This window comes from Antrostomus carolinensis, unplaced genomic scaffold (genome assembly GCF_000700745.2).
Source record: "Antrostomus carolinensis isolate BGI_N321 unplaced genomic scaffold, ASM70074v2 scaffold16554, whole genome shotgun sequence".
In the NCBI taxonomy this organism is placed as follows: Eukaryota; Metazoa; Chordata; class Aves; order Caprimulgiformes; family Caprimulgidae; genus Antrostomus; species Antrostomus carolinensis.
The window spans coordinates 19,584-42,279 of record NW_010312940.1 but is presented as its reverse complement, the minus strand read 5'-3'; the positions used below and the strand labels follow the sequence as shown (position 1 = coordinate 42,279).

Here is a 22,696-nt window from a genome sequence, read left to right as displayed (position 1 = left end):
CACTGTCCATGTCACTGACAAAGACATTGAACAGCACCAGCCCCAGTATCGGCCCCTGAGGGACTCCACTCACTTTGCGCAGGGATGACCTGCTCAAAGCATCAAAGAAATGAATGTGAGCAGGGGGGAAATGACACCACCACCTTCCTTTCTACAAAGCAAATCTCCTTTCTTTGCTTCATTCCTTCAATCCCTCTAGCTGCATTAACTCATTTTCAGGTGTTTGTGGACTTTCTTTGTCCTGGACTGAGGTTAAATTATGTTGTTTGATGATGAGTATGAGTGAAGAGTTCTCACCCAGGGCATCCAGGCTGATGCATAAACAAGACCAGCCTTAGCTAAGGCATGTGATCTTAAAAACGACAAAATCACCACCGGGAGGGTATTCAGCCACCCAGCAGAAAAACTGGCATTAGAGCAACCTAGGGCAGATAGACAGCTGAGCAAGAAGGAACCGCAGGCCACTTACAGAGTTCTGGACATTGAAGCACAGCTCAGGTTGCTGGAAGGGATTGGGGCTGTCCCCGTCCTCCGAATTATGTGAGGCAGCATTTTGTCGCACTCGGGAAAGAGGCTGAATGACGCCTGGCTTGGTCTGCTCGTGTCAATACCACGAAACAGGGGAAAGGCAGAGGAAGAGCCGGGGAGAGAGAGAGAGAGAAGAGAAATGAGCAGTTAGGCAGCAAGATGTCTCTGCCATGCAAGTGAATAAGACAAATCCAGGCACCTGAGCTCAATTTCTCAGTTGTGCTGCTGACACCAGCTACCAGACTGGGAGGGAGAGCTACTGAAACACACACCAAACAATCCCTCTGGTGTGAGTATTTTGGACAAAGAGACTCAGACAAGTCACGGTCACGACAGGACCAATGGGTTACAGAGAAGGCCAGGACACAGGGAACGATCTGCCACAGAAATAGCATCTGCAGTGGTCAGAGGGTATGGCATAAGTATGTCAAGGCTTGGAGAACGTAAGCGTCATGAATGGAAGACACAGGAGGGAAACATCAGCCAGGAACAGGTATTGGCAAAAGCTGGGGATGAAATTGAACCAGCTAGGGCTCCATTTAGAAATGCAGACACAAGAGCAGAGACAAGAGTCTGAGATTTGACCTAGATGTCATCACCGTTGGATGCTGTGTGGTAGTGAACAAAACATCTAACACCAAAGGGAGTAGAAGCGCGAACTGAGTAAGCCATCAAAAACCTACGTGAGTGAAAGCTGCAAGGGTAAACAGGGATAAAAGCTGCAAAAACACTTGCATCAAGTTTTCAAATTGACAATATTTAAAACTCAGTGCATTTGTACCAACTTGAGGTATAGTGGAGGACAGTATAAGAGTCAACAGTGAGACCTGCAGGGCTGGAAGTGAGGACACACAAAAGGAAGAGGCAAGCTCTATGCGCTGAAGAATGTATAGGGACACTTCAATAAGGTACATGGCAGATGTACTTACTGATTTACTGTCGTCTTGTGACGTAATGAAGTTAATGGAAGCCTGAAAACAGAAATACAGGTTTAAGTTTGGAGTCCATACAGGAAGTCTTTAGTTTACCCTGCTCCATACAAAAAGAAATACAAAACTCCCAACCCCTCCCCTGCCCCGCTGCCCACCCTGTACAGGGAAAAGCCCCCAAGTCCCATACTAACCCCTGCCACACCTTCTTCTTCATGTGGGGAGCAGTCCAGAGCCTACCTGCAAGAGCTCCTCCCTGTGAGAAGGCACTCACAATTCTCTCTGCACATCTCTGGGCGTTGACCCCCCACCCTCTCTCCCCCTCTCTGCTCCAGCTCAGCTGGTCCTGGTCCTTGTCTACCTCCCCCTGCCCTCTGCACTTGCTACTGAGCTTGAGCAAAGCCATCAGCACCACAGCTTCTCTGCCAGGAAGCGTTCACAGATGCCATCTCAGCAGGGGCTAGCAGGGAACAGCCTCTCGTGCCTCGGCCTGCCGCCCCGGGCGCTGCTCTCCACAGCAAGCCCTGGGTGCACACCAAGCCCAAGAGCTGGGGAACACGGAGCCAGAGGAAGCAGCGAAGAGCAGCGGTGCCGGGTGAGAGCAGCACGGAGCAGCAGCGCACACTGCACACCAACAGGCACTTACAAAGCGGGTCTCCCTGCCTGAGAGGTGAGCAGGCCGAGGGGCTGCAGGCATCTGGAGAGGGGCAACGCCAGGGAGGATCGTCAGGGGAGAGAAAGGGGAGAGAAAATGAAGAGACTGGGTTTTCTGCGTGAGAGGCTGAGACAAGCACCTTTCCCAGCACAGACACTGCAGTTGCCCAGAGCTGTCGGTGTCCCCACACAGCTCCTTGCTGTCTGCCATGGAGAAAGCCCCTCCGCCCTCCTTGGCACTCGCACACAGACCCAACACAAACACCTCCTTCCTCCTCCCACCTGCTTCCTCCCCCACCAGAAGCTTGCAGAACTCAAGGCCAAGCAAGACCATCATGACACCAGCTTCAGGACTTCCCTCGGTAATTCTTCTGAGAGCTCTGAAATAAGCCTGTAAATTCTGTCTGGACTATAAGATGTCAAAACCAAAGAATTTACATTAAAAATAGATGGCAGCAGAGCATTAGAGATGCAATTCCTTGGAACTTCTACTCTGGAGCAACAAGTTGAAGGTCAAGTTTCTTGAATCCTCAGAAAATATACAAGCCAGAAGGCTGAAGATTGCTGTGTCTTTCAGTGTTATCTGCTGGACCTGTTCCATTTCGTGCAACATTCACTGTCCAGAGAGAACTAAATCTACCAGATACCGAATTACCTGACATGCAGGAGACCACTGTGGAAGGCTCCAATCCAACAAGTATTAAATCACGCGAATGTGACAGAAAGTTCAAGTACAGAACGCAGGGTTGAGAATGTCACTAGCAAGACTAACGGCTCAGCATTGCGACACCAGGGCATCTTCAAGAACAACTGCCAGAGTCCCTAATTCACAACAGCCATGGACCACGTAAAGAAAAACTGCTATCAAAATGACATACAGACTAGATCTCAGAAATGAAAGCAGCCAGCAAACCTGCTGAAGACCTTAAAAGTCTGAAATAAAGGACAAAGTAATTAAATTGGCTATAAATGCTTTAAGAAATCAATAGAATCTCTCGTGGCATAGGCATTTCTGAGCAGAGAGATAGAAACAAGAATAAAGCTGTACAGATTATTGAATACGTTGCTCAAGCTACAGAGAATTCATGACACAAAAAACCTGAAGTGATAGAACAGACTACAAATTACTGCAAGAGCTACGTCACAGGGAATTTGAGACATCCAACCTAAAACTGGAAAGGCAAATGCAAAAATGCCTCCTGGAGTTCTCTTAACTCCACAGAATGCATTAGTGAGACCTTGTTTATTCTTCTCAGAGCCCATGGAGGAGAAAGTGAACAGTTTCACCTGGGAAGTTTCCACTGTCAGAGCAGTAACTGCTATGAGGAGACAAAGCAGTCGCTGTTGCCACAGGAACTGTATCATGACAAACCCTTGGACTCTAAACACAAACAATTTATCCCTGAGCAAGCCCACCCTGCATTAGAACAGCAGATGGCATTATAGCCAGAGGGCTGCTAGCGGCAAGGACACTGGCCCTGAGCCTCCAATGCCAAAACACTGATAAGCAAAAACATCAAGGGTACTACGAAAGTTGTTTAGAACAAACCAGAGCAAGGCACATGCCATCCAAATACAAGTTTTAAAAAAACAGAATCAGAATGAGTAGTCAAATATTGGAGTCAGCATCTAGAAAGATGTAGACTTTCCATCTCTAGAGGTGTTCAAAATTTAATGGTCATGTCCTTGAGTAACCTGATCTAATTGGACCTGCTCCAAGTGTGGTCATAGACCAGAGCTTCCACCCTAAATCATTCCATGAGCCCCTACGTGGCCACCCTTTGGGATGTGGGCTTCTCTGTCAACTGAGAACTGAGGATCTTTAATGACAGAGCAAATTAATACCTAGATCTGTTCCTATCGTAGAATGAGGAGTATTATCCCTACCCCATTCCTTCTAGATAGAAAGGACTCAATCTCAAAGAAAATTTGCACTTGTGGTAAAAGGAAAACTTACAAACAGCCCAAAGCAAACCTCCAATCAGTACAGAACTGCTGTCAGAAAAGCAAATAAGCAAACGTGCAGATGGAACCAAAAGCATTGAAACAGTATTAATACAATGAACAGAATCTTCTTCTAATCTTATTGTGTCCCTGGTGGTCACTGGATTTCAAAGGATCTAAGAACTGAGGGAGATGCAGGATAGGCCAAGGAAGCCACAGAAGATGGACTGAACTGCTGCTCACCACAGCTCCACTGTCCTATTTGCTGCTCCCGGCCACATGGTCCTGACCCTTCTCCTGAGTCAGTGTTAATTGTCACTTCAGCCCAAGATGGTGGAATTCATCTGACTAAGTGGAACTAACCTGGCAAAAAAGAGACAGCTTTTGTCCAGCTTAGAGAACTGAAATGACTTGGCTAAAGATCAGGTAAGGGCCAGAGCCAATGGCACCAAATAGCTGGAGACCAGTTGCATTCAAAAGCAATGCAACAGAGACAAAATGACTAAGGATAGAGTACAAAGTACAATTTTCTGTTCATTCCAGCCTCCTAATATTAAAAAAAAACCACAATAACATGTAATGACTGAGAAGAGAAAAATTCATAAATCCATTTTAGAGTATTTAACTTCATAAGGCTCAACTAACTTGTGAAACCTACCGCCACAGGATGAAAAGTGAAATCAAAGACTTTGCAAGATTTAAAAGAAAATATCAGAGCTGATATGAGAAATAAGAACAGCTAGTGAGAATAGGTAATTCTTAAAAAAAAAAAAAAGTTACAAGAAATAAAGAAACTTCCTAGTTAAGTTGACCTCTAACCAAAGAGTTTTAGAAAATCATTCCCTAAGGGCAGGCTAACCTATAATTCTCTGCTGCAGGATCCTTCAATTTTCTTCCAAACAGCTGATGAGAGCTGCTGGCAAGGGAGACTGAGCAGCACTGATTTACAGACCTGAGATGATTCTCCACATCCCGACTTCTCCATTTCTTCTGACACACCAATTGCCAGAATTAAAGTCTGTGTATAAGGCACTCATGAGGCCATTCTCAAAAAGACAACTACCACTTTGTAGTCACTCTAGTTACTGCCCTGCTCATTACCTTGCTAAGTAAGTTACTCCTCAGAGCAGGACCTTTCCACTGAGTTTGTGAGTAGCTAATCATACTCCTGAGTCTCTGGGACATTTTGAAAGAGCAGAGTTCTTCCCCTAGTTCTCTAGTTGCCTCCTGCAATGGATACCTCTCCACCTCCAAGGTACCACTCTCAAGGATGGAAATTACACTCAGCTTCCTCTCTCCTTCAGCCCTGGTGCCATCTTGCCCTGGAAGCCTCCCTGCCTTTCCCCGTGTTGCCTGTCCTGGGACAGTCTCACCTGCTGATTACTAGGAGAATAGGGGGTTTCGCGTCTGGAATTTCCTGTCCCAGACTCGCCCGCAGGAGCCTGAAAGAGAGAAGACAAAGCTAGATAGTTACTGTACAGCAGCAACTTCCATGCCTCTCCCTTAGCAGTGAGACCAGGAGGCAAGGGAGACCACCGACACCCAGGCCAAGGCCAACTATGGGCCACCTCACTGCGAGAGAGCAGAGTTAGTGTTCGGCACAACAGCAGCTGTCACGTGGCATAAACTTGCAAAAAGTGCTAGAAACAGCAAGGGAATGATGTTCAACATTGGACCCGAGATCACATCCAAACAACCTGCAAGGCCAACTGAACCAGGTTAAAGCCTTCTGCCTTGTAAGACAACCCCGGGAATCCTTTCCCCCTCAACTTCTCTTTAGCCCTCAACAGACGGGACCACAGCCTCGACAAACCTCCCGTTTGTATAGACACTGAGCAAAAAAAGCCACTCCCAGCTGAAAGGAGACAAGACTCATCCATTGCTGTTGGCCTGATGGTATGAATATCCCAGAGCACAGGAACAACAGGGCTCTCACCCCTTCCACAGGAACCTCTTATCACCAACACTCCGGCTAAGCAAGCCTACAGCCAGCCCCAACAGCTCCAACAAGCAAGCAGAGTCCTAATAATTCCCTGCAGCCTGTCCACAGGATTAGGGTTAGGGAGCACGATTTTAAAAGTATTTTAGATGCCTGAATATGGAAACCGGTCATTTGGGATTTAGAAAACTGTTTAAGCCAATCCAGGGTTCCACAATCATTAACACCATGCCCATGCATTAGTGAATCATGTTAATTTGACTCAAGTCAGCCTTGGGCAGTGGTATTTCCACTGACCAAGCCAGGAAATGTGATCTGAAGTTTATATTGGAGCAGAGAGAACATCTGACCCTTCTTAGCACTGTAATGACAGAGAATGTGGCAATATCAACTGATCTACTTCCACGCCTCCACTGCAAAGAGAGTCCTGCCTCACCCTGCTTCTAGCTACTGCTATCCAAGTCTTCCCGGGTGCCAGCACATGCAGCTTACCAATTCCAAGGAAGAAGCTGTCCTACAACACTGTTTTTCAGGGGCTTCAGCTCCCTAACCCAGCTGATACACAACCGCTCCAATCCTGGTGTCAGCACACAGGAGGAAAACACGCCAAGATGGAAAACTGATCCCTTTTGACAGCAACACAGAGCTAGATTAGCTCCAGCTAACTGTGACACCCACCTCCAGACTGCTGAGAGCTGATCTGTCTACCTTCAAAAAGGGTCAGCACTTTGTGACCACTGCTTCTTTGATCTTTTGAACTCTAAAGCTGCATGTCTGTGAAGTCCAAACCACAGCCTGTGACTTTTAATACACTGAGAGGTTACAGAGATTCAACTACATGCCTTGCTCTATGCTCATCTGCCTACACATGCATGAAAAACACAATCTCACCAAGGAACCAGGCTAAAAACATCTAAGAGAACTACAGCTTGGTCTTGTTTTGTTTGGTTGGTTTTTTTCTGTGTTTGGGGGCTGTTTGTTTGCAGCCGTTTTGCTTCTTTTGCTTCTTAGACCTCCCAAAAGGCTGAGAAAACAAAAAAGGAGAGAGGTGTGAGGCTAATCTGGAACACAGGGTCTTTAGGTCTAGTCCTTGCTCTGCCACAGGTTTCCTGTGCAATAGTGAGAAAGTTAAATAGATTTCCCAGAGCAGAAAGCAAAGTTCTGCCTTGAAATCCAAAAGTCTAGATCTAGTGAAATGCATCACTCCAAGGAACAGCATGCTTCTGGGCTGTGGGTTAACTATGTCAGCTGCACTGCCTCTGTTTTCAGAAGTCTAAAAACAGCTTTGTCTGTCCAGGCCCAGACACAGAACTGTGACACCAGCACCATTCTTCTACAAGTCCTGCCATCTCCTCACTCACAACCGCAGCAGATAGGGAACACCCCTGCTCCTAGCCAGACTTCTGCCCACCCAGAGAGACATTAGATAGAACCAGAGAATGGTGGGGTGGGAAGGGACCTTTGGAGATCATCCAGTCCAACACCCCTGACCAAGCACGTCCATCTTGAGCAGGTTGCACAGGATGGCATCTAGGTGGGTTTGAAATCTCTCCAGAGATGGAGACTCCACACCCTCTCTGGGCAGCCTGTCCCAGGGCTCTGGCACCCTCACAGTGAAGAAGTTTTTCCTCATGTTTCAGTGGAACCTCCTGTGTTCCAGTTTGTGCCCGTTGCCCCTTGTCCTGTCACTGGCCACCACTGAGAAGAGTCTGGCCCCATCCTCTTGCCACCCGCCCTTTAGATATTGATAGACATTGATAAGGTCCTCTCTCAATCTGCTCTTCTCCAGGCTGAACAGCCCCAGCTCTCTCAGTCTTTCCTCAGAGAAATGTGCTCCAGCCCCTTAATCATCTTTGTAGCCTCTGCTGGACTCTCTCCAGAAGTTCCCTGTCTCTTTTGAACTGTGGGGCTCAGAACTAGACACAATACTCCAGATGTGGCCTCACCAGGGCAGAGTAGAGGGAGAGGAGAACCTCCCTCAACCTGCTGGCCACACTCTTCTTAATGCTGCCCAGAAGAGTGTGTGGGAAGTCACCCAACGTCACTGCCTCTCCTCACAGACACACACTTGGCAATCACAGGAGCGCCTTGCAGACAAATCACCGGCCATCAGCAACCTGTGGCCTCTACACACAACACTGGAGAAGCACACGTGTTAGGTGGGACCAGCCCCACACAGGCTTTGTGCTGCCTGGCGTGGGGGACCCAGGGCATGCGCGGGGTTTAGTAGGACGCAGGTGGCCTGAACTGGGTGACCACACGTCACACACACAGCATGCTGTGGGACCGCTTGCCTTGGAGTAAAGGTTGGTCTTCAGCACTCCCCCCCGGCCATAGCCCAGGGGCGGGCCCCCCAGGCAAGCCTTGCCTGCTGCTCTCCCCCTGCGGTTAGCCACCACAAAGGGGTTCTCACTGAAGAGGATCGGCTGAGAGTCGATCATACACTCTTGTTCTGGCGTCTCTGGCATCTGGTCCTGGGACAAGGGGCAACCCGTGGGATCCTGCTTGTCTAGCTGGGGTTTTTCTGCCCCGCTCGTGCACTTGTCGGGTGATGCAGGGTCCGGAGGAAGGGCATCCACGCTTCCGATGATCGCCCCTGCAGCTGTTTCTGGGTATGAATCCCGGCTGTCCTGTGCCACTGGCAGGGACAGCATAGTGCAGTCACCCTCCTCTCTGGAGCTGGCCTTATTATACTGAACAGGCTGAGAGGAAGAGAAAAGGATCAGAAAGAAATAAGGAGAACAGACTAAAGGAGAGGAGGGAGAAAATACAGAGCAGCTGCTGATGCTGAGGGACAGGGGAAAGACGAATTCCAGTACTAATGCCCACACAACCATCTATCTCCTTTCTCTCTTCCACTCTACCATCAATCTTGTGATCCCAAACGCTACTTCCAAGCGAGGACCTTGCCGTCAGCACGCAATACAGACACCAAGTAGGTGACAGGCACAAGCACGCTCCCTGCTCTCATCCACATTCCAGCCCGCACTCCAGCAGCTCACCAGTAACACCGCCGCTCTCTAGCAAAACTGATTGCCAAAAAACCTGCACAAGCACTCATCCCCTCCCATCCTGCTGCACCACATCCTCAGTTCACCTCCACCATCCCATGGCCAAACATCAACTGTCTCACTCCAGCATACTTACAGGTAGTTCCAGCACCATCACACAGAATAACACCTCTCACCCCACTCCAGTGCATTTCTATACAGTTATCACCGTACTGTCCACCCCATGCATTTCCATCACACATGGGCAAACATGCTTTTATGGCCCCACTTCACCCAATACACACCAACAAGTAACAGAGAGCTAAATAAGAGCTAACAGAGCACAGACCCCTCTGGGAACTGTGACTGAACTCAGGGCTGAAACAGAGCTCCAGTTCTCCCTAGGCTCAACTCTACCGACCCAAGACGAAGCACTGACTTTTCCTCTTTTGATACTATAAAAGAGAGTTTGTTACCCCAGCCAAAGCCTTCTTCAGGGAAGCAGAGATAATCAGAGAGCAATGATCCAATCTCCTTCTATCCAAGTGCCTGCCGGGGAGCACAAAGATCACTTCTGCTCAGAGCACATTCTACAGTTCCTGTGTCATGGCAGCTTTCACAAAAATAGCTCTCAAGGGCTGGGTGGGCTGATGAGTACAATGGCAGCTGAGAGGCTCAGGAATTTCTGAGGCCCTCCCCTAACCCCTCAACCCCAACCCAACCTAAACTAGTGGTTGGCAGAGCACTGGCTCATATCGTATTTCTTCAGACAGTGAAGCCTGTGCTACCCTTAGAAATTTTGCTGTTGTAGCTACATGACTTTCCAATGTAAAGCAACCCTACAAAAAACCCCAAACAAAACCCCCCAAATTCCAACCTTCTTTTCCCAGAGTGCCATAAACTACACTAGCAAGAGCTCTCGTGCACACAAAGTTACGCCAGGCAAAAAGGACTTTCAGGAACATTATTTGTTCATTGGGGATGCTGTAATGAAAACACTGCCAGCAATCCATCACCACAAAGTGGGCTTGTTGGTCCTACAGCCAGGCCCCTCCAACACCACTGCTGCTTCCCCTGGCCAAGCAGAAGACACCGACCAACCCGGGTTCCAGCTTCATCCCACCACCAAGGCCTACTCTGCTTCACACAAAAGGAAAAAGTAAACACCACTTTAGGGCACTGTGGAGATGAGCTTCTCACCGAGACTGCACAAAGTCTGATAGTCAACGGGGAGCCTCGATCCCTACTTTGTTCACGGACGTGACTGGAACTGCGCTTCATCTACACCTCCATTTAATCTCCAGAGCTTCTGCTGCATCAGGGTATTCCAGCGCAGGATGCCTCGCTCCCTCTGCTTCACAGTAGAGGCTATTTTTATCAGACAAGCAACAATTTCTATTTTGGGTAAGCAAAGATTTTGGCAATGCAAGTGTGCTTTTCCCAGCCTTGCCTCTGTCACTCCTCAGTCTAGTTGATAGGACAGTCATGTTTTACACTGAATCCTCCGAGGCAAATATAGAAGAAACACATTTGCAGTTCTGATCCATCACTCTGCCCTAGACACTGAAATAAATCTAATTTTAAATCTAATGAAGAAATACAGAGAAAGAATCAATGGCTAGAAACTGAAGATTTGGACTAGAAAGTAGAGATTGTTAATTAACTAACCATGGTGACACTGAGAGATGTAAAGTCTCCTCCACTTCTTATAGTCCAGAAAACAAAAATAGATTTTAAGTGTTTTGTTGTGGATAGATGCAGTCGTTCATGGGTATGGTTTTCAAGCCTGTACTATGCAGAAGCCAGAGACTATAACAGCTCTTTCATTACTGTGATGGCAGTATCCAGACATCGGGGTGCTCTGCACTGGGTACTCTGCAGACATCAAGTTACTGAGAAGCTGGCACAGCCAGAGGGCATAACTGAGACCAGCATTCTCATGCAGCTTTCAACTGGAACTTTTCAGTTGGGGTTTTAAAAGCACACAAAGAAAACGGGTTTGCATCTCAGAAGCCTTTTGTTAAACCTTGCTCACAAAAGGACCGAGACACCAGCAATACAGATTAATCCAAGAGAGACAACCATCTGCCCCCTTCTTTAGGGGCAATTCTTGGGGAATCCTTCACCACAAAGTCCACCTGCAATCTACAGCAGTCACGACAGAGGTCTGCACCTCCTCCTGTCCAACAGTATGAAGAACAGCAGGCCCTGCAACTCCCTTGCAGGGATCTACATGGCAACAAAAGACATGTAGACACTGTTTAGAGGACAATGTCCATGTTGAGAAAGTTGGCTTAGAGACAGGAAGAAAGAGAAAAATACTATAGAGACTGGGCAACAGCAGTCATGTCAATCCAGACAGACTGTCTGGAGATAAGATGACCTGTTAAGTGAACCACGTGCTTTTCTGCTGGCCAGACTGAGCCATGTCCAAGTCTTCCAGGAGGCCACCAAACAGGCTAGCTGCAGCTCCTGAAGGAACACCAGAACCTTGAAGCCCACATCTCCCTGCACTCACAGTCTAGGCAGACATATTTTTTCAAACAGAGCAAAGACAGGGCTGGCCAAATGACAGCTGGAAAAAGATAAACACGGGCACCAATTGGCCCTTCCCCTGCAACGGGACATTTATAGATGCCGCCCATACACCCCGGCATTCCAGCGTGTTCAGCCCCACATTCCAGTGCCAGGCGTTCCTGGGCGGACATGGACTGTAAGGCACAAGTTCCCAAATGCTGCTCTGCTCTGGATGAGACTACGGCTGTGAGCAGAGGCAGCTGCTTGCGTGGGGCTGGCTCTCCCCTTGTTTCCAGCTACTACATTACACCAAGAGATGCTAAAAATATGTTAAACCTTTTCCTGATAATACTTTTCTGTGTGAACAGTGAGGAGAGAAAACCCAAAACCTTGGGAGAGTATGGGGAGGAACAAAATGGGACAAATCTGGAGACAAAGCAGGGCTCTGATCAATGTGAAAGCAGAAAAGCAAGAGGGCCTGAGGTCAACAAGAGAACAGATGAACAGGAAAGGAGATCTGTCTGGATGGAATGAGATGGAGACAGAAAAGGTAAAAGAGATGATCCTGAAACAACAGAATGGGAATGCAGAACCTGATGATGACAGCAAAGGGAGGTCCTCTCCTCAACAGGAGGAAAGGAATGGAAGTAAAGACTGAGGACGTGTGTGAAGGAGCAGGCAGAAACCCGGTGGAATATGTACTATCCAGGGAAGATAGAACATGAACAAAGGAAGCGAAGATGAAGAGATGAGATTTAAAACAAGACAGGAGAGACAGATGACTTTGTAATCTGTGAAGTTTGTGAAATCTGGATTTTCTCTCGGCTGAGTTGCCACTACATATCAGGGACTGAAATGCAGGTCACAGGGGCAGGAGTAGCCAAGGCTGTTTCAGGGCTAAGTCATGATACGCCATCACTGCCACTCTGCCTTCTGCAGTCCTAGATGGATCCTGACTTTCTTCTAACGCTTTTGGTATCAGCACCCTGCATCCCTCCTCCTTTCCAAACATCATCCCACAATGAATTTAAGCTGTGCACACAACATTGTCATCTTCTGTGTCAGGAAGAATATTCCCCTCCCTCCTCTGCAGTTTTCAGTAGTTACTTCCTTCCACGATAAAACCCCTGCACTTTCCCATTCACAAGTATCATTCTCTCCTGCTGGATTGCTCCTCCTGCCTTGTTTGAGACAGTTCCTTTTGTGTCTGAACAGTTACACAGGCTATTCCCTTTCCAAAATGGAAAGCAACCTTGCTCTTTGCTCTCCTCATTTTCTTATTCGCATCTTTCTTTTGTGGCTACCTCCTGTTTCAGACATTGTCAAAGCCTACCACAGTTCTGCTTGCCAGTTTTCCTCTGCAAGGAGTACTGTCCTCTCTCACACCAGGGCACAAGGAGATGGCAGGTAAGAGAACAACCATGGCTTCCCCCAGGTAGGGACCCACATCTCGACAGCCCCTCACTTACAGTGCGATTGACTCTCTGTAAGCCACTGCTGGGCAAAGCAGCCAGGGTCCGATAGTCCAGTCTCAAAGGTTCACTGGTGACATTCTGGAGAGGAGCAAGGAGGGGAGCAAAAAAACACAAACAGCAGGAAGAGATCAGGCCAGAAGTCAACTAAATCAACCAGAAAGAGCAATTAAAAGGAAACCACCCCTAGCAATAGTCAAGGTCTTATCTCCACACTCTGCAGAAAGTTCCCATTGCCCGGAAATGAACCAGGAATTGTTCCAAACACAACCATGGGGACCCATGACAGAGGCCAGGCTTGAGAACACCGCAGAGAACATGTCACTCTGGGCCCCTGGTCACCAAGTGGTGCCCAGATCACCACCATTCCTCCTGCCCCCACATGCACACGTCCACTCCCTTACAGGGGGGAGGAAAATGGGACATACATATCAGTTTTCTCCAAATAGCATCCAGAAAGGCTTCCAGTCTGGATGTGGAGACATTTGAGAGTGCAAATACACAATTCCTTTACAGTATCTTTTCTCAACCTTAACTCACTTATACAGCTTTGTTTGATTATGCTTCTCATTTGCATTGGTCTGCCTTTCTAATTCTAGCCATTGCTTTTCACCATTCCTTCCTCAATCACATTACAGATTTCTTAATTTCTGATGTCTTCTCTTACACCCAAAAATAAAATCTTATTTTTTGGGGGGGGGAAGGAGTGGAGAACAGAAGTTATAGGGAACAAGCACTTGTGGAGATTTCTCTGGCCTTCAAGTCCAGTTGCAGCTCTTTTCTGCGAGTCTCCAACCCTCCCACCATGCTCCTCACCTCTGCCTCCTCCTCAAGTTGCTGTGTGGCTGCCTCCCGCTCCCTACGCATCCACTCCTTCCACGAGACAGGACAGAGTCAGAGCAGCATCCAAGCAGTGCAGGCAAAGAAAGAGGGAAACAGGTCAGCACCATGCTGGGGAGTCACTTCAGAGGGGGGACAGAGGAGCATGAACAGCGCTGGTGCCAAGAGAGGGTGAGTAGAAACCCAGCTCAGGGTTCATTGGGCTCAGGGAAAGCGGAGCTGGAATTCTGAACAGACGGGAACAGACACCCCGTACAACACAAGGGTGCCACCACTGAGGGGAAGAGAGCAGATGTCTCTCAGATCCTCAGCAGGGTCAATCCTGGGCAAAAGCAAAGGGAGCTAAAGCCCCCCCACCCCCTTTCCCCCCAAGCACAAGCTACGCCATCACCCAGGGAAAGGAGAAGGTCGCTTATTGCTAGAAGAGACATCTTGACAAAGCACAAAGGGGAGAGGCTGGAAGGGAATGGAAAAACAAAACTACAGAGCGCAGGTCTAGTTGTCACTAAGGAAAAAGACCTAAAAAAAAATCACATGCTTGTTGATAGCACCACAGCCAAAAACTAGAGAGACAGAAATCGTATAAGCACAGGGCAGGGCTTAAAACCCACTGGTCAGCTCTCAGTCACCCAGCGCAACACAGGAATAGAGACCAGTGACTAATCTCACAAGCCCCAGCTATGGGCTTGCTCCCAGGCTGCAAGAAGAAGGTAACAGTATGTTTACTTGTCTTAAAGAATTATTTCAGTATATGGGAATATAGACCTTAGAAGTCCTTAAATACACATCACTGCAACCTCAGAATATTGCTTTAAAATCTATCAAAAGTAAAGCATCCAAGCGAGATGAACTGCAATTACTGTGTATTGTTCAGCCTCCAGGAAGAATAATGATATTTGTTATAAGATGCCCACCACTGTTTTGTTCTGTTTTTTACTGATGGCTGAGTGACTAGTTACTGCTAAGTTTTTTTTATTTTAAATTAACCATTTTAATAAAATTTCAAGTTTCAAGTACCATCAGCACTTAAAAAGGAGATATGGCCAAGGCTGCATCTCCAATCATAAAGGTTTGGGTGGGGGGGGGTTGGTTGACAAAATCTCTGGGGTATTTTTAAGTAATCTCAGTATGAATTTTGGAAAAGCCTTGATCTACCTAAGACTGAACTAATGCAACCTGGTCAGACAGAGCAGCATGGTTTTGGGGCCAGACTTACTCTTGGTTTATCCAGAGGTGTAAGAAATTATAGACTCATAAAATGGTCTGGGCTGGAAGGGACCTTAAAACTCATCCAGTTCCAACCCCCCTGCCATGAGCACGGACACCTTCCACTAGACCAGGTTGAGGATTATTCTATAAGGTCATTCCACTGGAAGAATTCCCATCTAAGTATAGATCTCAAACACCATCAGAACACCTTGCAGATACTTAGGACAGAAATCCCTTGCCCTATTCCTGCACATGCTGACATCAATCTAAGCTGCAGGTCAGCAAAGATAAAGCAAAGCTTCCAAAGGGAGCCTGCAACACACTGCAACGCCTTTTGTCCTCCTACCCCAGCCTTCTGTAAAATCACACCCTGCAGAGCCCACTGCAGTCACTGACAGAAAGCAGAGTAGGATTATATAAATATGAAATATTTATGTGTATATATAATGGTTACACATATCACATGCCTGAAAGGTCATATGACCATTTTCTTGTTCATTGCTCTGTCCTCTTACAGTCCGTGCTATTGCCTGTTCAAAACCTTGACCTTCTTTTCCAAAACTAGTAAAATCTCAAGTATTAACTAAATTATAAAGATCACCTCCAGCCAGAATTGCCAACATAACTACACTCTTGTGGGGCAGAAAATGTAAAAAAAAAACTGAGTAATTACAACTACAGAAAGAACCTACAGAAATATTAGGTATATCTAAATTAGAGACCTGAAGAAAGGCCTGCAAAACGTACACATACTTATCTGCCAAGAGAGCAGATTCCTAATTGACAATAATGGAGATTTCCATTTTCCCTCATCTTCCAAAAGTATTTGACTGAATAAACTACAGTTTTAAGAGGGATAACTAGAAAAGCCAAGTCCTCAAGGGGCTTGACTTCTGTGAAAGGCTGAAAGAGTGAGCAGAAACACAAAACTCTATCATGAATCAGAAAAATGATCACGTAAACTCAGGAGCACAGACTGGTGATTGATTAACAGCACCACTTCTTCAATTCGGGGCAACTTTGAGCTGTGTGTTCTCGTCTTTGCTCATAAAAGCTTTGTCAGGTCATGGAGTGCTGTGAAGAGAGAACTGATTTAATGTGGGACTTCCAAGCTAAAAAGATGGTTTTTCTCAAAGTTGCAGCTTGGCCAGTAAGTACCAGCACGTAACAAAGAAGAACTCTGTAAATACCAGAGGAGTACCACCAAAGAGGTACACAGGAAGGGATGGCAAAGCCAACAAGCAGTGAGAGTAACTGAGCTGTGGCCTCTGACGAGAACAGGCCCAAAGCCCCCCATGGCACTAACAACTGGGTAACCTGCGGCATTCTCCTTAGGGCTCACAGGCAGAACTGCTCTCAAGAACAGATTCTGCGACATGAAAAATCTCTCACCACTTTCTCCATTTCTTCTCTCTCCCACTGAGTTGCTTCTCTCACCATTTCCATCTCCTAGGAGAGACCAAAGTTAGAGCCACGTCACCCCGTGCTCTCTCCCCACTCAGAGCATCTCTAACCTCATGAAGATTTTGGGGTCTCATCCTAGCGCAATCCTGATGAAAGTGCTGGGACCTGCTGATCCCATAAAAAGGAAGTCCACTACCCATTATGTTGCAGATTTCATGCACCAAGGGAGACACTAGAGATATTCAGGAACTTTTTCCACTCCATAACATTCTCCCAGGTGTAGCCAGAACACCCACCTTCTGTAGGATCTCCAGTTCTTCAGGGCTTAAATCCCGATCGATAGAAGAGATACTTTCCAGGCTATTCTTGCGCCCAATACCAGCAGCAAAAGGGTTTGCAATAATTCCTGGGGACATCTACAAAGCAAAAAGGCAAGAAAACATAGCGGAAGCCCAAAGTGTGCCACACAAAAAATCCCATATCCTGAGCTCCCAGGAGCACCCCAGAGTATCAAGTACTTTCCAGGCAAGTCAGAACTCTTTCACTACTTGAAACCTTATTTCAGCTGTCAATTACTCAAGGAACTTGAGGTTTAAGAAAGATTAATTTAAATTGAAACAGGTACAGAAAGGGGATAAGGTGACCAGGGATTGGGTAGATATTCTAGTAGAGAATAAAAAACCTTATTTGCTAAGCCTTGAAAAAAGAAAGGTGAGGAGACACAGGATTGTTATGGGTAAGTGCTTCCCTGTGGGGAAAGGCAATCACCAATAAACAGACAATTTACTTTCAATATAACATTGGCACAAGACAAAATAGGTATAAATAGCCTGGAAAAAATAAGTTTGAAAACTACATTTCTAATCAGTGCAGTGATATAGAATCATAGAATCATAGAATGGTTTAGGTTGGAAGGGACCTTAAAGATCATCTAGTTCCACCCCCCCTGCCATGAGCAGGGACACCTTACACTAGATCAGGTTACTCAAAGCCTCATCCACCCTGGTCTTAAACACTTCCAGGGAGGGGGCATCTACAACCTCTTTGGGCAACCTGTTCCAGTGTCTCACCACCCTCACACTAAAGAACTTCTTCCTAATATCTAATCTAAACCTACCCTCTTTCAGTTTAAAGCCATTCCCCCTAGTTCTGTCATTAACTGTCCTAACGAAAAGTCCCTCCCCAGCTTTCTTATAGGCCCCCTTCAGGTATTGGAAGGCCGCTATAAGATCTCCCCTAAGAAATATATAGAATATATAGTGAAACAGTTCTGTAATCAGCAGAAGAGAGACAGTCTTTAGAGATTATTGCTTTTATAAAGTGGCAACCACCTCCAGTTCATATAGCAGAAGATTAGACTTTGAAATCTGGGACCTCAAAAAAATAAAAAAGCCTACAGCAAAAGGTTGGAAAAACCCAGCAATCTTTTACGAAGAAGGAGGTGGGATCCTTGTGGTACTGGTCACTACAAAGGTGCCCTGCACTTCAGCTCTCACCTCAATGGCAGCTGCAGCCTTGGGATCAAAGCCATCACACACCAGCACGAGGAGAGCATCACCCACACTTCGGAGTATCTGTACTGCTTCTGTATGTGTCATTCCCAGCAAACTCTGATGATTCACCTCCAGGATCCGCATTCCCACCTTCAGACGGCCATCCCGGGCTGCAGCCCCAGAGGAGCTCACCTGTAACAAACGGGGGGATTCAAGACATCACCTAACAAGGTAAGAGAAGGTCAGAGACCATGGGGACCATCAGGAAGAGTGAATGAGAGACAATAGCGTACAAAGGAAGCAGGGAGAAAAGGCTGCAGCTACACGTCAGGAAAGCGTCTGGAAATACTTATACATACTTATGGACAAGGTAGGAAAGGAAGAATATGTACAGTTTGGTAGAGGAAATGGGTGTTGGGAGAAACCTCTTATGTGAGATAAAAAGAATTTGTATTGGCAATGTGATGTCCCAAGGAAAGAAACTGCTTTTGTTTTGTCAATGAAGCAGGTGAGAAAGCAAGCTCTCACATCCAGGATTTATCTTCACAGAAAGGAAAGGGTAATATATTTTTGTTGGGAGAGAGACAGAAAATACGACAATAGGGATAAAGATAAACAAGGCATAAAGACTTTTCACTGTCTTTGTGGTAGAGACAGTGTAAGAAATGATGCACGTCTGTCATTTTCCATCCTCTCTTTCCACAGAAATACTGTGTAACTCCTATTTTCTCTCCTCAGCCAGTCACAAGAATTCATACTTGCCTGATGCACACAAGCTGTCACCAGGGGAAGCAACTGCATGCAGCGTATCTAAGGCACATGAAAGCTAGAGGTTGTCTTGAAGAGTGGAAGCATCCATGTACGTTTGAGGAGAGAGGGAAAGTGCACGCCTTGCCACCAGAACAAAGGCAGTAAAGGCAAGGAGTTTTAGTCATTTTTTTTCCCCTTTGGAATATGGAAAAGAGACTACAGGACTTGCTGTGGGTACAAAGTGAAAGAAAACAAACAAACAAACAAACAAAACCCCAAACACCTGCAAACATGAGGCTCAGGAGAAATATGCAAGTGGGGAAGCAAGAAAAAATTGAACGAAGGCAACAGGAGAAGCTACTATCAGCAACCAGACAGAAATGCAGGATACAACTTCAAGTGCCTTAGGGAAAGGAACAGAATCACCAAATGACCGTTACTTTTTCTAATGGGAAACCAAAAAGCCTGGAGAAAATGGGATGTACACATAGTCAAGCTGGATCAAATGAAGACCTTGGTCCATTTGGAATATAGACAGACCTCACTGGGAACATCAGCGCTTCAATTCAAAGGTCCAGTCTCAAAGCCAAAGAACCAACATGACTAAGCTTTCCAAAGATAATTATGATTAGTGCTACACCAGGGCTCTGCAGAAACAGTAAGTCCGTGTCAGAGATCTCAAGTAAAGCCTGAAATCTATGACAAGAGAATAAGGAGAGCACAAGGGCACACAGAGTTGGTTGCTGGGTGGGGGAAACGCGAGGACATGCATGACAGACTGTCAAGGTAGGATGGAGGCACAGGGAACATCAGAGGAAGGAAAGAAAGAAAGGGCTAATGCACACCACATATTACTGGGGCCAGAGGCAAAAAAACCCCAAAACAAACCAAAAGCATGGGTGTTTATTGGACTTATGAGAGCTGTTTTGGAGAAAAAAAACAACAGATACATGCTTAATAAAGTACTTGTAAAAAGAAGAGGAAAAAATGTTGCATGCATTTTAAAAAAATTTTTTTTTTTTAAAATTTTTTTTTAGGTTTAGAGGGAGAGAAAGCAGCAGACATGTATGTCTACACATAATTTCTTCAGGGCTATAACGGAAAATACTTAAGTGTCTGTGAGTGCACAAAAGTGGTCACATGCAGCTGAATGGAAAGAGTACTCACAATTTCTTTTCCAGAGAGAGCAAGTGCATAAGTGTAACAGTGGAACACCCAGAAGTAATGGAAGGAGGTGAAGTTAATGTAGAAAAAAATGTCCTTAATGCCAACTGCCATCTGTATTATTGATTTGTCACTGAGGGACAGTGAATCATCCCCACTGAGACAGATCACGAATTTCAAATTGTAGATATAATTTATACTTCTCATGGTATTCAACTTGTAACACTTCAAGAAGGTTTTAAAAAGGAAGAACTAGAAGACAACTTTTTAAAAAGATGTCAATTAAGGGACTCAATGGAAACGCAAATTAAGAAAAACCACGGAGAAAGGAGGTAGCAATCAGACACCCAAAGAGGAGGAAGAAAAAGCTCTACTTTGTCTCTCAGTTACTGGAAATATACAGACAAAATAAGAGAATCAGGAAAAGCACTCTGGTGAGGACAGACAAGAGAAATCAAGCTGAAGCAACAAAGTTTAAGGGAGAGCAGAAAAGTTTAGTGTTTTTATTCTCCACAGGCTAAAACAGCTACTATTTAAAAAAAAAAGTGGGGGGAGAGAAGTAAACTAAGCCTGCAATGGGGCTGAGCTGTAAGCCTTCCAAACCCCTAAATGCTGTAACACTGAAGGAGATAAAACCAAACCTAATCATTAAAAATAATTGTAGGTTACAATAATCTCAGGTTTTCTTTTACTGCTATTACAAATATTGCAGTTGAATGTGCAACTATTACTTTGACAGAGTGAATTTACTCTTGTAACTTTAAAACTCAGATAAAGAACTTTTATCCAAGTAATAACAAATGCTGAGCATTCAGTTTCTTTGAATGTAGCTAATTATTTGAAAGGTTTAACAGGCAATTACGGAGTGGCCACCATTCAGCAAGGATTATTAAGACCTCTAAAGCCAGAGGAGAGTGTCTATCTACCCTACCACACCAGCTAAAGAGGGAACCAGTGACACCAATGTGAATATCCAGAGTCCTCCTTGGGCCAGCAGCAGGGCCAAAAATTACACCACTTACCACTATGCTCTGTCGCTAACAAGAAAGAAGAGGTAATATTCTTTGGTAAGGGTCAGGAGAAGCGTAAGCTTATGCACAGTATATTGTTGAAAAGAAAATATGCATTACTTCTTGGAGAAAAGTGACAGGACAAGTAAGTATGCACACATGCAGTCCTTCACAAAGGAAAGGGACCAATAATTACACACACAGTGCATGGCACAGGAAGAAAGGTGAGGAATTCATAATGCTTTTGGTGAAAGGAGGAAAAAGCATGCATGTCTGAGTGGGCAGGGAGGCTGCAAGCACTTGGGGGAAGCAATAGGAACAGAAGGGAAAAGGAAAGATGTATGGGTTCATGTTACAAAAAAAAAAAAAGCAAGAGAAGAAACGCAAGGCAAAGTAAAAACCAACGTAGGAAGTGAAAGAAGAAATTTTGTAGCTGTTGTAGAGAGGGAAATATGAAAGGAAAGAGATGTGCCTCCCTCAGTGGATGGAGAATATTCCAAGAGAATTGATGTACCCAGTGAAAAGCAGAGAGAACAAATCCCACAGGGATCACCCTTTTGCCAAGCAGTCCTTCCATGCAACCAAGCTGCAGAGCTAGTGGTCTGGTACCTTAGAAATGAAGATGCCTTCATCAGTGGGATCAAATGGATTTCCAGCATGACCTTTTGCTCCACCCCGGATGCTGATGCCCAGCTTTTCTCCTGGAGCCTTTTCAATGCATATTTCCTGTAAACACAGAAAAGGTCTCCTTGTTTCTGGCTCAAGTTCACACTGGAATTGTTGAGGAAACACTCCCAGCAGCCGGACATGTTCTGAATACCCTGAAAAGGGCCTAAATTAGACCTCTCACTCATTTGGCACAGTTTATTGCTTTTAAAGAGGCTCTGCCCTTTTTTTGTACTTCTGTCTCCTGTTCAGGTCTGGTCTTCATGAACTCTGATCATTCTCTGATCACAGTATCACCACAGGCATGGCAAGAGACCTTCCACAGTCCTCAACTGGATATATACTTACAAGAGAAGGAAATTTCAACCAGAAGTTTGGTTGTATCCTAGTGCCAGATTTCAAGCTCGATAAGAAACTGCCTTCAAAAGCAATCCTTCTACAAAGAAGATTGCAATTCCCCCCAGTTCTCTTACTCAGAACCTACCTGCATACCAGGTGGTGGTGGATCTCGCCTTACTAACATAGTCAGCTCCTGAGTGTTGGAGAGCAGGGCATTCACTGCTTCCTGGTGGGTAGCATGGCGCAGGTCAATGCTATTTACCTCCAGGATCCTGTCCCCTACACGGAGCCCACTGCGAGATGCCAGTCCACGGGGAATGACCTACAAAGAATCATTAATATTATAACTAGAGAAGGAAATTCCATCTCTCCTTGGAGAGACACTCATTTTGTCCCTAGACTACCCTCCAACATCCTCTGAGGCCTGTTTTGACTTCTCTCTCTGCAACCAGAGTTCCTTAAGAGGTAACGTACCTGTGAACACTGGCAAAGAATGAGGTAAGGTTTGCTTTAAAGTGTCATTCGATATGATCTTATATTCTCATTTTCATCTGAACCAATCCTATGTCAGCTTTTCCCTTATTTTTCTTGTGACTGTAACCAGAAGACAACTTTCTCACAATATATCTGAAGGAATTCAAATGTTAAACCACATGTCTGTTGTCAGAAGTGCATCATCTCCCATGACAAATGGCCACTGTACCAGGACTGACAGTGTCAGTACAACTCCAGTCCTCAAGAAATGCCCTAGAGGGGATTTTGAGAGCTACAGGGTTACTAACCAAGAAACCCAACTTCCATTTCTGGTAAAACAATAGAGTCAACAAAGAAAGAGTGAGACCTGTGAG

General features: G+C 45.9%; 1 protein-coding gene across 1 annotated transcript in view; it reads right to left on the bottom strand.

Moving 5' to 3' along the window:
* Positions 1 to 469: 469 nt before the first annotated feature.
* Positions 470 to 22,696, bottom strand: part of LOC104524343 (protein scribble homolog) — a gene marked incomplete at both ends in the record, with an annotated part of 34,074 nt that continues 11,847 nt past the window's right edge. The window contains 12 exons of the mRNA XM_029084792.1: positions 470 to 595; positions 1,458 to 1,499; positions 2,104 to 2,154; positions 5,429 to 5,497; positions 8,289 to 8,696; positions 12,971 to 13,054; positions 13,790 to 13,846; positions 16,415 to 16,471; positions 16,723 to 16,842; positions 17,923 to 18,111; positions 21,453 to 21,569; positions 21,994 to 22,170. Coding sequence (XP_028940625.1) covers positions 470 to 595; positions 1,458 to 1,499; positions 2,104 to 2,154; positions 5,429 to 5,497; positions 8,289 to 8,696; positions 12,971 to 13,054; positions 13,790 to 13,846; positions 16,415 to 16,471; positions 16,723 to 16,842; positions 17,923 to 18,111; positions 21,453 to 21,569; positions 21,994 to 22,170 — 1,497 coding nt within the window. The remainder of the gene's footprint in view (positions 596 to 1,457; positions 1,500 to 2,103; positions 2,155 to 5,428; positions 5,498 to 8,288; positions 8,697 to 12,970; positions 13,055 to 13,789; positions 13,847 to 16,414; positions 16,472 to 16,722; positions 16,843 to 17,922; positions 18,112 to 21,452; positions 21,570 to 21,993; positions 22,171 to 22,696) is intronic.